At 42.1% G+C, this 13,755-nt stretch overlaps 1 protein-coding gene across 2 annotated transcripts in view; it reads right to left on the bottom strand.

The window, feature by feature from the left end:
- WDR26 (WD repeat domain 26) overlaps positions 1 to 13,755 on the bottom strand; it is a 144,263-nt gene that overhangs the window by 27,259 nt on the left and 103,249 nt on the right. For both annotated transcript variants that reach the window (XM_073628325.1, XM_073628326.1), the window contains 5 exons: positions 10,962 to 11,100; positions 8,432 to 8,572; positions 7,981 to 8,100; positions 5,553 to 5,698; positions 3,455 to 3,533 (listed from right to left, as the gene is read on the bottom strand). In XM_073628325.1, coding sequence (XP_073484426.1) covers positions 3,455 to 3,533; positions 5,553 to 5,698; positions 7,981 to 8,100; positions 8,432 to 8,572; positions 10,962 to 11,100 — 625 coding nt within the window. The remainder of the gene's footprint in view (positions 1 to 3,454; positions 3,534 to 5,552; positions 5,699 to 7,980; positions 8,101 to 8,431; positions 8,573 to 10,961; positions 11,101 to 13,755) is intronic.

The raw sequence follows: 13,755 nt of genomic DNA, 5'->3' as shown, positions 1-13,755 counted from the left end.
TGCGCAGCGATTGTTCAAACGCAGAATTTTTTTTTAAACACACTTTGGTGAATTTTAATGCAAACACACACTATAAGACTTACCTGTATTCTTCGCAACTCGAAGAAATTTGATGCGACATGGGATCCGTGGATACGATACTTTCTGTAACTTAATGAATTTCTGTGTGGCCCTCTTTCCTCTCTCCCTTTTCCTTGTTCTACGCTTGTTTTAATAATCGCAAGATGTTCTGATAGAACACATAGTTCTATGCTGATGATACTCACAAGAAGGTACATGGGGGTCTCCCTTTATTGGTCCCCCCCCCCCCCTCTTTTCCCTCCCATTCTCTGCCCCCTATCTTTTCCCCTGACATAGTCATTACCAGTTTCGCATACCAAGATGGCCTGATGGGATATCGCGCAATCAATCCCTAGTGGATTGTACATGTATTCCTCGACCCTATTGGTAATTTGTATTTCGATATACTGTTTTGTTGTCTCTACTGGTATCCCTACTGAGAATGTTTATTGTTGGGTTCTTCCTGTTTCACATTAGGAAGTCTTATGTCTGACTATTTTAGGGGAAAACATCCCTGTGTTTATGTATGGTTTAAGACCAGTTTAAAGTGTTCAAATATTGTGCTTTATACAACATTGTCTTATTACTTCAATAAAAATATTGAAATACAAAAAACACAATATATAAGACATATTTTTTGTATGGTATAAAAAAAAAAAAGTTACGCCAAATAGATACCCAACATGTCACGCTTTGAAATTGCGCACGCTCTTGGAATGGTGCCAAACTACGGTACTTAAAAATCTCCATAGGCAAAACTAACTTTTTTTTTTTTTTTTTTTTTTTTTTACAGGTTACCAGTTTAGAGTTAGGCCCCTTTAACACTTGTGCGACTTGTGACTGCAAAGTCGCATGACAAGCCATACTCCATGATTTACAATGAGTACTATTCATATCTGTGCGACCATAAGTAGCACTGACTTCAAAGTAGTCCCTGTACTACTTTGGTCTGACTGATGCGAGTTGAGGTCCATAGACCTCAAGTTTACACAGGCATTCCCTGAAATTGTATCAAAATCGCGACTTTAAAGTCACAGTAGTGTGAAAGGGGCATTACAGAGGAGGTCTAGTGCTAGAATTCTTGCTCTCACTCTGATGTTCACAGCGATACCTCACGTGTGGCACAAACACCGTTTACATATATGGGCGTGACCTATGTATGAGTTTTCTTCTGCGTGCGAGCACGGGGGCGCTTAGATTTATTTCTTTATGGTTTCTTACACTGTCCCTTTAATTTTTTTTAAGATATCTCCTCTACCCTGGAAAGCATGGAGACCAAAAAAAAATAAATAAATAAACAAACACAAAAACAATGAACTGCTTTCTAGGGGGAAAAACCATCTGCCAGAGCCGGAGGTGACGACGCTTCCGGCCTCCCAGGGTCATTGAGATGGTTGGGGTCCATGCAGTCCTCGGCCAGCTCTGTGGTAATCTGGCGTCACCACTGGATGAGTTTTCCGGCTTCCCGATTGCACGGGAGAGTCCAGAGAAGCACTTGAAGACGTGGGGAACATACATGCAACAAGTTTTTCACACCTGGATTTGGGGATCCTCTACCATCCAACCTGACAGAACTGGAGAGGATCTGCAAGGAGGAATGGCAAACGTTGGTGGACAGCCATTTTTAGGTCTCTCCAGAGATGCTCAATTGGGTTTAAGTCAGGGCTCTGGCTGGGCCATTCAAGAACAGTCACGGAGTTGTTGTGAAGCCACTCCTTCGTTATTTTAGCTGTGTGCTTAGGGTCATTGTCTTGGAAGGTAAACCTTCGGCCCAGTCTGAGGTCCTGAGCACTCTGGAGAAGCTTTTCGTCCAGGATATCCCTGCACTTGGCCACATTCATCTTTCCCTCGATTGCAACCAGTCGTCCAGTCCCTGTGGCTGAAAAACACCCCCACAGCATGATGCTGCCACCACCATGCTTCACTGTTGGGACTGTATTGGACAGGTGATGAGCAGTGCCTGGTTTTCTCTACACATACCGCTTAGAATTAAGGCCAAAAAGTTCAATCTTGGTCTCATTATTTCTCACCAACTTGGAGTCCTTCAGGTGTTTTTTTTAGCAAACTCCATGCGGACTTTCAGGTGTCTTGCACTGAGAGGCTTCCGTCGGACCACTCTGCCATAAAGCCCCGACTGGTGGAGGGCTGCAGTGATGGTTGACTTTCTACAACTTCCTAAAATCTCCCGACTGCATCTCTGGAGCTCAGCCACAGTGATCTTTGGGTTCTCCTTTACCTCTCTCACCAAGGCTCTTCTCCCCCGATAGCTCAGTTTGGCCGGACAGCCAGCTCTAGGAAGGGTTCTGGTCGTCCTAAACGTCTTCCATTTAAGGATTATGGAGGCCACTGTGCTCTTAGGAACCTTAAGTGCAGCAGAAATGTTTTTAACTTGGCCAGATCTGTGCCTTGCCACAATTCTGTCTCTGAGCTCTTCAGGCAGTTCCTTTGACCTCATGATTCTCATTTGCTCTGACATGCACTGTGAGCTGTAAGGTCTTATATAGACAGATGTGTGGCTTTCCTAATCAAGTCCAGTCAGTATAATCAAACACAGCTGGACTCAAATGAAGGTGTAGAACCATCTCAAGGATGATCAGAAGAAATGGACAGCACCTGGACAGAGTTAAATACATGAGTGTCACAGCAAAGGGTCTGAATACTTAGGACCATGTGATATTTCAGTTTTTCTTTTTTAATAAATCTGTAAAATGTCAACAATTCTGTGTTTTTCTGCCAATATGGGGTGCTGTGTGTACATTGAAGGAAAGAAATGAAATTAAATGATTTTAGCAAATGGCTGCAATATCACAAAGAGTGAAAAATTTAAGGGGGTCTGAATACTTTCCACTGTGTGTATCTATCTATCTATCTATCTATCTCTACAGGCATCATCCAGATATCTCCATTCAAAGTTCATATGACATCAATTGGGGCGGAAGTGTTAATAAAAAAAAAAAAACACACACACAATTCAAGCTTTACAATCACCTGTCCTGTCGAAGGCACAAGCTCTGAGTTTACCATCCTAACCATTTTTATTACTTGTGCTCCTCCAAATCAATGATTTTGATTACCAATACTTTGCTCGCTACCTGCTTGCTTCAGGTCAGACAGAGCAAGTTGTAAGGGCCCATTTCCACTGTTGTGGCTTGTAAGAAACCAAATCGCACAGAAACAGGTCCAAAAGCTGGGTCCCACAATTCAATTCCTAACAGACCCTCTTCTGAACTAGCCAAACCTCTTTTTGAATAGATCATGTCACCAAATACCTAAGCCTTGTATTTACTGGAGTTTCCTATGGTCTGCAGCTCCATTTCACTGTAAAATTCCATAGGCAAAAGAATGCGTGCGTTAGATACAAGCAAATTTTAGAAGTGGAAAAGCGGATGCTCACCTGAGTAGCTACATTTAACAATGCTAGTCTTCCATTTTTTGATATTGTGAATGACATGATTGGGTGATCTTCTTGAACGCTGAAAATAGACAAGGGAAAAAAAAAAAAAAAAAAAGACATATTTATACCGAACATCAGAATTCTTAAGGCAAGCTGCAGTTTTTTGTATTCTGCTAACGGTACAAGGATAGTATTATGCCCCGTACACACGGTCGGATTTTCCAACGGAAAATGTGTGATAGGACCTTGTTGTCGGAAATTCCGACCGTGTGTAGGCTCCATCACACATTTTCCATCGGATTTTCCGACACAAAGTTTGAGAGCAGGCTATAAAATTTTCCGACACAAAATCCAGTGTCGGAATTTCCGATCGTGTGTACACAAATCTGACGCACAAAGTGCCATCTATGCTCAGAATAAATAAAGAGATGAAAGCTATTGGCTACTGCCCCGTTTATAGTCCCGACGTACGTGTTTTACGTCACCGCGTTCAGAATGATTGGATTTTCCGACAACTTAATGTGATCGTGTGTATGCAGGACAAGTTTGAGCCAACATCCGGTCGGAAAAAATCCATGGATTTTGTTGTCGGAATGTCCGATCAATGTACAACCGTGTGTACAGGGCATTTGTGTTAGGCTGCTGTAGCTTGGGGTCGACGCTACACTATCCACCAAGGATCATCTTGGAGAAGCCATTCAAGAATGGATCTCTCAATACTCTGCTTAAACCTGCCCACAGGTCCCAAAGCGGCAAGGCAGTGTAGAGTCCTACAGTTACAGGAAGATGGTTGTCATATGAAATTAGCCTGAAGATTAGTAATGACTTCCACCCCTATGCATAGTTCTATAGGAAAATCGTATTCGACTCTTCAGTGATTAGTTTCCAGGAATTAACTCATCATTAAAAATACAAAAACTCCGTGAATAGACCAAGGATGATCTGACCATCATCATGCAGCACAAATCTAAACACTGCAGAGGGCATGGCTACAGTAAAAGCATAGGCAAATTCATTTTGGAGAAACCAGTTATTCAGAAGATTTAAGCAGAAGTTGATACATTTATAGATTAATAAAATCATTTTAGCCTGTGTGCTCAACCCTGAAATTAGTTTCACTTTATTTTCAATTTATCCGACTATGAGGCAGAGTGACACGGTCTCTTGAAAGCTAAACTCTGACCCATTTATACTCCTTTGGTTCAGCCTACCACGTTTGGAGCTCTTATGCCTTATTTCCACTGAGCGGATCGGTTCAGGTCAGTACAGTTTGAATGGCCTAGAATGGTGCGGTCTATTCTGGTGAGCGTTTCCACTGCAAGTGGGACCACAAGGGGCCATACAGGGTTTAGAAAAAATGCCTCAGCATAGCACAGCAGAGGGTTTTCTGTCATCCAATCAGTGGAATGTATCGTAGCTCCGCCCTAACCGAACCGGTCCATTTTCTATGGCCCCACATCTGAAGCAGGACCCTGAATATGGAACGGTTCGGTTGTATGGGCCACTTTCATAATGGAAACACCCAAAATAGCGTACCGTACCGAACCGCTCAGTGGAAACGAGGCATTAGAGAACCCCTGATGCTTCCAGACACAGGACAGCATGTGACCTCTTTCCAGGATGCATAGCCTTCAGGCCCAAGTCAAAATAGGCCCAACATGGAGCTTACGTAGGGTTTGGACTCCCAGCCCCCACAAAGTGTGGCAAGGTTACGCACAAGTGGGACGTGAGGTGAGTTTTCAAGAGACTAGAACTATTCTCTGAAAAGCTATAGTCCATTTAAGCCCACAACTGCCACCCCCTTCAACTAAAGCTTCAGTGGTCAGTAAAAGCATTTTCACTAGATAATAGGATGATGGATCTCAATTTTCCACCAATGTCAGGGTAACATTCAGTAAAGTGAAACTAGCTTCAGAGGGAAGCACAGTGGACAGTGTAACAAAGCCCAGTAAGTGAAGAACGAACATCCTTTCAAGGAAAATACCTTCCCGTCTCACCTCCCACATGCTCAGTGCACACAGAACAAGGCGTTGAACTGCGTCCCCATATTGCTCTGTGCTGGCATAACCCTCAGAAAGAATAAAATGACCTCTCTCACATGTTTCTATCTGTGAGGTCCTCAAAGTTATAGCCCCGGATCCGCTGGTGAGTGTCTGATGCCAGAACAGTTTTTCCGTCACTTAAGCACCACAGACACTGCACTCTCACGCCCTCCCAGGAGTCCAGCAGGTTGCCATCCAGGTCCTGAAAATAGAAAACAAAATGAGTATGTACTCCATCCAATTAATCATTTGTTCTGTGTGCTGCAAATTGTGAACACATTTGAAATAGCAGAAAAAAAGGATTTTTTACTTACCATAAAATCCTGTTCTTGGTGTCCACTGAGGGACAGGCTTAAACTGTCTGGTTATATTGCCGGCTACAGGAGACTAGGACACAAATAGCTGTAGGCCAGCCCAGGATAACTTACTACCAACACGGCTTTGTTTTACCAAAGCAATGCCATGATCATCATAGGCAGCTAGGACCTGTCTCCCCCAATGGGCTTTAAGAAAAGTATTTTACAGTAAGAAAAAAAATAAATAATGGTATGTCTCTCTCTAATGAGGGACACAGGACATCCTAAATCTTCGGGACGTTTAAAAAGCAGTCCAGCTGAGGGGTGGGCACAACAGCAAACGCTAATAGGGCAAATAAAAAACCACCAGAGCTGGAGACACACAAGGGATCTTCCTCCCAAAGCAAGCATGAGATGAGGCCACAATGTCCATGTGCTAGAACTTAAAGTGTTACTAAACCCAGGAGCCTGCATTCATTATATCTGGTCTCACCATGGAAATGCAATATTTTAGTATATAAAATGCCAAATACCTTTTCTCAGCTCACCAATATATAGCAGTCTTGTGACTATCAGTGCCTGGTTAAAGCTTGTAGTAGGTTTTCACACTGCACTGGCTGTCCTATGAGGCTGCAGGACCCCTGACCCTCTGTCTGGACAGTGCTGATCAAATGCACTCTCCCAAGAAAAAAAACCCTCTAGCAATACACACCAAACCAAGCATGTGCAGCCTGACTCCAGTAACTGTCTTATCCAGACATGTTTTGAAGACAATGCAAGAAGGGGAGGGTCTGTGCATACAGGAACAAACAGCCTTTTTACACAAAGCAGAGGATTAACCCCTTGGGTTCCACAGGGTATAACCAGCATGCTTTACTGCATATACAGACTGATTTTACTGTTGTGGATTTAGTAACACTTTAAGGGCACATGTAAACAGAAGACCTTGCAAATCCAAAAAACAGTTGCCCGACACTGAAAAGCCCAAGCAACACAGTATTTTAGTAGAGTGCACCTAGACAGGAGATTATCCCATAACTGTTGCCTCCCTAATCATTTAAGTGCTTAGCACTGCAGTGTGTCTTGTAGCATAAAAGATACAGTGTAGGGCACTCCAGAGATCCAAGTAATGATCCAATAAGCCATACTTAGCCAGGTACCGGTATATAACAGTACATAGAAACCCTGTCCGTGTTACCGGTTATGTTTAGGCTTCGACTACCACAATGGGCGTACCCCTGAAGGTGTTTTCAAGGTCTGGGTGTCTTTAGAATGGACCATAGACCTGAACTTGTAGCACCCTGCTATAACTACACTAGTTAAAATGTGAGGTTACTGTGCTCAAAGCAAGCCTTACAGGCCAGCCCCGCTACTGCAGGGTCCGGATACGGTTCCCAAGGTATACACCAAGGGTAACTGACCCAGAAATTGCTAATGGCCATAAGGTAAAAAGTAGTCAGAACTTGATAGAAGTGCCAGTTGAAGATAATCTGGTGAACTATAGAAAACAAAAACAAATCTTTAAAAAAAAAAAAAAAAAAAACACAACACAACACACAGGAAAAATAAATTAAATTATTGGAGGCTCATGGAGAGGACAGAATTATATGGATAGGGCACAAAAAAAAAAAAAAAAAACACAAAAAAACAAAAACATGGAGGCATACTATTAGTAGTACATCCTGGGTTGGCCTACAGATTTTTTTTTTTCCCCCCCCGCCAGTGTCCTATCCTTCTGTAGGTAGTAGTATATTCTGAATATTCAAGGCTTCCTGTGTCCCTCAACAGACAGGAAAGATGGATATTTTCAAACTACAATTATTTTGGCCCTACTGCCATTGTTTACGTAAACCTGTCACTACATTATCTGCATGAAGCCAACATTGTATCTAGGTCTACAATGGTTTCCACTAGATGCTTTGGTTTCCTTCCATAATCCAAATACATTCTACTGGGATGGCTGACTTTCAGTTGAACCTGGCCCTACACATGTGGATGACTGCAGCAGGGACACTGGTCTAAGTTTATTTGCCAAAAACAAAAAGGAAGCAAATGGCTCAATGCTTGCCATACACAGTTGAAAAGTGCCAGAACTATAAAAATGTGTAAAACAAAGTAAAGTAAAATGTGCATGCATGGCAAATTCTATAATGTATAGCCTAGAATGCATATACATGTGATCACTTACACATTGGTAGAATTGCCCTCGCTGTCCGCCAGTTACAAATCGCTTCCCATCTGGATTCCAGGCCACACTTGTCAAACTGTCTTCGTGGGACTGGCTCATTTTCGTTCTCAACTCGCCAGTCTGGAAACAAAAAGTGTAAATAAAAACAAAAACTGGCTGTGGTCTTTACAGATCATATTGGGCCCCGCTGAGCAGTTGGATGGCTGGTCTATGTCCGCTCATGTAGAGCAGCCACAGCCTGCTCTCCAGTATGGGCGGTCAGATTTAAACGAGTCGCCTATACATTTACACCCGACTGCCATCCAATTCGATCTGTAGACGGAAAGGAAATGGATTCCAATTCGGCTGTTTCTAGTGGGTTGGATTGGATGTAGGCGTGTGTAAAACAGACACGTCTGTTTACGCCCTCCACTCCATAGAGAAGAATGTATGAATGGAGAGTAAAGCTTACCTGTACATTCCATAGCCACAGCTCAGAGCAGTCATCTGGACCACAAGCAACAAGATAGTTGTCGTCAGGGCTCCAGGCAAGATAAGAAACTCCGTAAGCGTGGCCTTCTAACGTCTTCAGTAACTTCAGCTGGTGTGTGTCCTGGCAATGAAAAAGGGACTTTGAAGTTTGCTGTACAGACAATAAATAAAAGATTACAAAGTTCTGCAACTGCTTCAAGTGTTCTCCAATTACTGGGGAAGGCATCAAAGTGTTTGTTAACCCAAAAAATAAAACTGCAGATCCTGGTCCCTTAAAGCAGATTACACAGCACAGCGCTTGTGCTGCGTAATCTGCCCCCCTCTATAAAAATATATATATAATATATATATATATATATATATATATATATATATATATATATATATATATATATATATATATATATATATATATATATATATATATATATATATAAAAATAAAAAAACCACACACCCTGAACTTGCCTCTCTAAACAGACCACACGAAAATCAGGGCTGCTCCGCCCTGACCACCGTGGTCTGATTGCGTCCCTGCATCATACCCATCTGTCCCCTCTGCACTGCTGTGATCAAGAGAAGTATAGCTGTACTTCTCCTTTGACTTGCTTGAGCTTCTTGTTTGTATTACTTTGAGTAACAACCAGAAAATCGCAAAGCAACTAGCATTTTCAGGAGAGAGTGCTAGAAATGGGCTTTGAAGGCTTTTTTTTTTCCCTTTTCAATCCAAGCCCCCCCCCCAAATTAGGCTGTCAAATACCATTTTTTCCATAATTTTTTTTTTTGCTTAATGACTGCAGTATCTCTTCAGCCTCAATGTGCCAGGGTAGTGTTTTCTCTGCAAGCTTTATTTTATTTTCCAACACAGTGAAGCTTTTGGCATGATAGCGATCGCTATGTTATAGGTGACAGAATCATAAGAACAGGAACCACTCTGATTGGTAAGGAGGACGATAATATAAAACAGCAATCAAGCAATGACACACCCCTCACCCAGAAAATTCCTACCAGGTGAAAAGGCAGACAGGACAAACCTGTAAGGGAGGAATATACAATAGCCCTCTTGCCCGACTGATGTCCAGCAGTAAAATAGTCTGGGATACTGTATATAGGTCTGTTGGAGTGCATTTTCCCTGTAGAGATTATTCTTATAAAGTTCCTGTGTGCAATTAACATTCCTATCTTCTTATGTAAAAGAACACTGACCTCTTTTATAATACTACAATTAACACTCTCCAAATAACACAAAACAGCTAGAACCCCATCAGTGCTTAAAGAACTATGAATGTTCTAAGCTTCCAAGCATTGGCAGAATAAGATCAGACACATTGTAGAAATACACAAACACAGTCTAATAGAGAGGGGCGGGGAATAAACTAGACATAAAAAGAAAAGAAAACACCACCTGTCCTGATGCAAGAATCTGAATATTCAGTTCTAAACCATTAAATGCCGATTTGTCTTTATGTACTATGTGACTCTGCAGCTTGAGAATCAAGGACAAAAGTCTAATAATTGAGGATATGTCAACCCACTGACCAATTTCTTCAAGCTTCTCAGTCTGCAAAACAGAATCTGAATAGCTCCCTGCAAACAGTGAAAAAAAAAAAAAAAAAAAAAAAGAAGAAGGAGGGGGGGGGGGAGCTACACAAGAATACGCTAAAAATAGTATAGTATTCAGCAAGCAGTTTTCCCTGCACCCCATCATTCCCAGACATGCTCTCTGCATTGCCCACTCAAGTCAAACAACCCCCCCCCCCCCACTTATACCCACCATACCTACGTTCCCCCGCCGTTCCACTGCAGCCCTTTGGAAATGCCCAGTGCTACCAAGTATGGGGGAGCATGTCCACTCCTCCCGTTCTTCCCAGGATGCAGTGCTCGGGCCTCAGCGGCCAATCACTAGGCCCGAACACTATCACGAGAGGGAGGGGAGGAAGTCATCAGTGTTTTCTTAACCTGAAAAGACACAAATCTTTTAGTTTAGCCTGTGATACCAGGCTGCAAAACATAATAGGTCAGCCCTATAACAGGCTTAGTGCTGTATCATGACAACATGCTTGGCACCAAACGTCAAAGCTCAAATGAAACCAAGGCCATAACAAAAGCAAGGCAAGAAACGTTTACACATTTCTCTTACATGGCAAAAGATGAGGGGCAAATCAGGTGATATTAGATTTTCTTAAGCTGTAAAAGAGACATTGCCACTTTACCAATTTAAGGCAAAGTGACGGCACACATTCATATAACCCACTCGCACAGCGAATTATACTCCCCTATCTGCACTCCCTCTCTACCTCCCCCTGCTCAATCAGAGCCCTCACTCTGTTGCTCTAGCAGGACAGGGCTCCCAGGTATGGGAGAACATGCGACTGGAAGTGGGAAAGTGGTGAGGGAATGCACATTACAAGTATAATTTGAAGGGAAGGGATGGGCTCTCAAAAAGGCACGGTTGCTCTTAACAGGCAAAGTGACCGTATCTCTCTGAATAGAAATGCAAGTCATACTTACTGGATCAACCTGCCATATAATAACAGTTGTGTCTTTTGATCCTGTTGCTAGTTTAGTGCCATCATTGGAGAACTTGCAGAACCACACTTCGTTACAGTGCTCTGTAAGGACTTGTTGTGTAAAGCACGGAAATTGTTTTCTTAAGAAAAAAAAAAAAAAAGCGAAGAGTTAAAACAAAACATCACACATACTGTACACTATAAAAAGAAACAGTCACAGTGGCATAACATTTGTTCATCCCCCATTTGATGCTGCCAGCTCAGCCAAGAATAAGTGTAGTTTTAGTTTGCAAACACCTCTTTAGTCTATGCAGGCAACTCAGCTACATTTCCAAATTTAAAGCAGATGTAAACTAACTGCATGACATTTAGTCTGCTAAACCACGTTGTCAAACATGGCATTCCTCTGGATGGGGTTTCGGATGGTGACAGTGGAGCATGCCTGTGTAAGGTGTTGAAATGGCAACTTGTAACCTTCATCAGAAGCCTTTGGGACAGGGTGACAATGCTGGAGAACAAATGGGAAATAGGGACAGGATGTTGTGACCCTATAAAAAGCAAGTGTCTAAACAAGGGCTTTTGTTGTAGGATCACCAGTTCTTATTTATGAAATGTGTCAACGAAGATTTAAATTTTTTTTTGAGATATTACCCACATGCCTACTGGGTACTTTTACGCCCTTCCTGCCTGGGCCAATTTTCAGTGCCATCGCACTTTGAATTACAATTGCACGGTCATGCAACAATGTACCCGAATTTTTTTTTTTTTTTCTCTTTTAAGACAGATGGCGCTTTCTTTTCGTGATTTTTTTTTTTCTAAAACTTAAAAAAGTAAATAAAAAAAAAAAAAAAAAAATTTATCGGGTATAAAATTTTGTAAACAAGTAATTTTTCTCTTTCACTGATAGGCATCACTGATGGGGCTACACTGATGACCAGTGCCCCGATGATCAGTGTAGAGGTCCCATGTGGTTCGCCACTTACTGTCTTCTCTCCTCACAAGTTGTCAGTATGAGAAATGGACTGCCGATAATCGGAAAATCCTGTTTTCACTGTTACTGGACACAGCTGATCACATGGTAAAGAGGAGCTGCGATTGGCTCTTTAACCCGATCACAGAGCACTGCCAATGCGCGCGGGGACGCAGGGTTCTGGGAGGACGTCAATAGACGCCCTACCAGAAATGCACAACCATGCTATTGCGATTGTACAGGGGGCTGCATCAAAACTAGGGATTGAGCGACATCTTTTTTCAGGGCCAATACTGATTTTTTTGGCTGCCTTCCAGGCAGATATCAGGTGCAGATATTCTGTACATATAAAGTTTTTATTTTAATTTTTTTATCACCTTTATTGCTGTCACAAGGAATGTAACATCTTTGTGACAGTAATAAGCAATGACAGGTACGCTTTATGGAGGGATCTGGTGTCTAGGACCCCAAACCCCTCCTCTGCACTTGAAAGTATTCAAAACCACATATCGGTAAGTTTCTGGCCGATACTTTGAAAAATGTGAATATCGGCTGCTCCGATAATCAGTCGACCCCTAATCAAAAAAGACTAAAGACAGACTGCTACACTCACAGAGCAAAGACCCTCATCTTTGGCCTGCTGCCAGGGATTTCTTTTTAAAGCGGAGCTCCACCCGATTTTATGAAAATATCTCAAGAGGATGACCGCAATGTCCTAATGAAAAAAAACTGCACTTTTTTTTTCTCCCCACTGTACCTTTGTTGTTCATATTATCCTTTTGTGTTCCAGGATGTACAGCCTGCGGATATGGGCGGGATTAGTGCGGCTAAGTCGTCATTTCCTATTAGCCGCACTGGCTCCTGGGAGCTTGTGACATTGTTCCCAGGAGTCAGTGCGGCGGCCTGGCGTGAGTTATCGCAAGATTTCAATCCTGGAACTGAGCGGTTTACGGCGCTTCGATTTAGGGTTACTGCGCATGCGCGAGATCGGCAATACAACCGGCGGTGCATGCTGGTCGATCAGCGGCACAATATCCCGGAAGAGGATGCCTGTGGGCTTCACATGCCCACAGGCAATATGAGAACCGTCGTTAAGAATTTTTAAAAGTTCTTTTTTGGGAGAAAAATTACATCTGAAAGTAAGAAAAACGGAAAAAAAGTGAGTAATATATTTCAAAGATATAATCTTTGTCATTTACTAATAATAAAAAAAAAATTGGAGACAGTGGAACCCCGCTTTAATATAGCAAAATAAAAGCTCTGTTTAAAAAATAAATGTATACATACAATATATATTTTATTTTAAAGGCCAAAACCTATTCTACTACATTTCTTAGGTAAAAAGAAAAGGTGTGCATTAGTCTGTGTGATACTTAGTGTCTACAAGCTATAGTATACTGTATATATTTGAGAATGTATCAATCCTGATGTACTGACAGACTATCTAATTTGAGGCACTAAAAATGACAGGACAGTACACATGCCCAAAAATGACGCCCCTTTTTGGAAAGTAGACTGTCCAAAAAATTAATTATGCTGCTTCTTAAATACCTTGAAGTTGTAATTTTTTGCCACTACATTTAGTAAAATGAAGAATCCCCCCCCCCCCCACAAAGTTCTCATTTTATACACACACACACACACACCATAGGCTTGCAACATCCCAAAAAGCATTCTGCTACTCCTCCAGAGTATAGGGATACCACATATGTGGGACTTTTTCACCGCCTACCTGCATACAGAGACCCAAAATCTAAGGAGCACCTTCACATTTTCTAGGGGTATAGACAACCCATCTAATTTCCTAACTGCCTAGAACATTTTT

This window comes from Aquarana catesbeiana, linkage group LG04 (genome assembly GCF_042186555.1).
Source record: "Aquarana catesbeiana isolate 2022-GZ linkage group LG04, ASM4218655v1, whole genome shotgun sequence".
In the NCBI taxonomy this organism is placed as follows: domain Eukaryota; kingdom Metazoa; phylum Chordata; class Amphibia; order Anura; family Ranidae; genus Aquarana; species Aquarana catesbeiana.
This window is presented reverse-complemented; position numbering and strand designations above follow the sequence as displayed.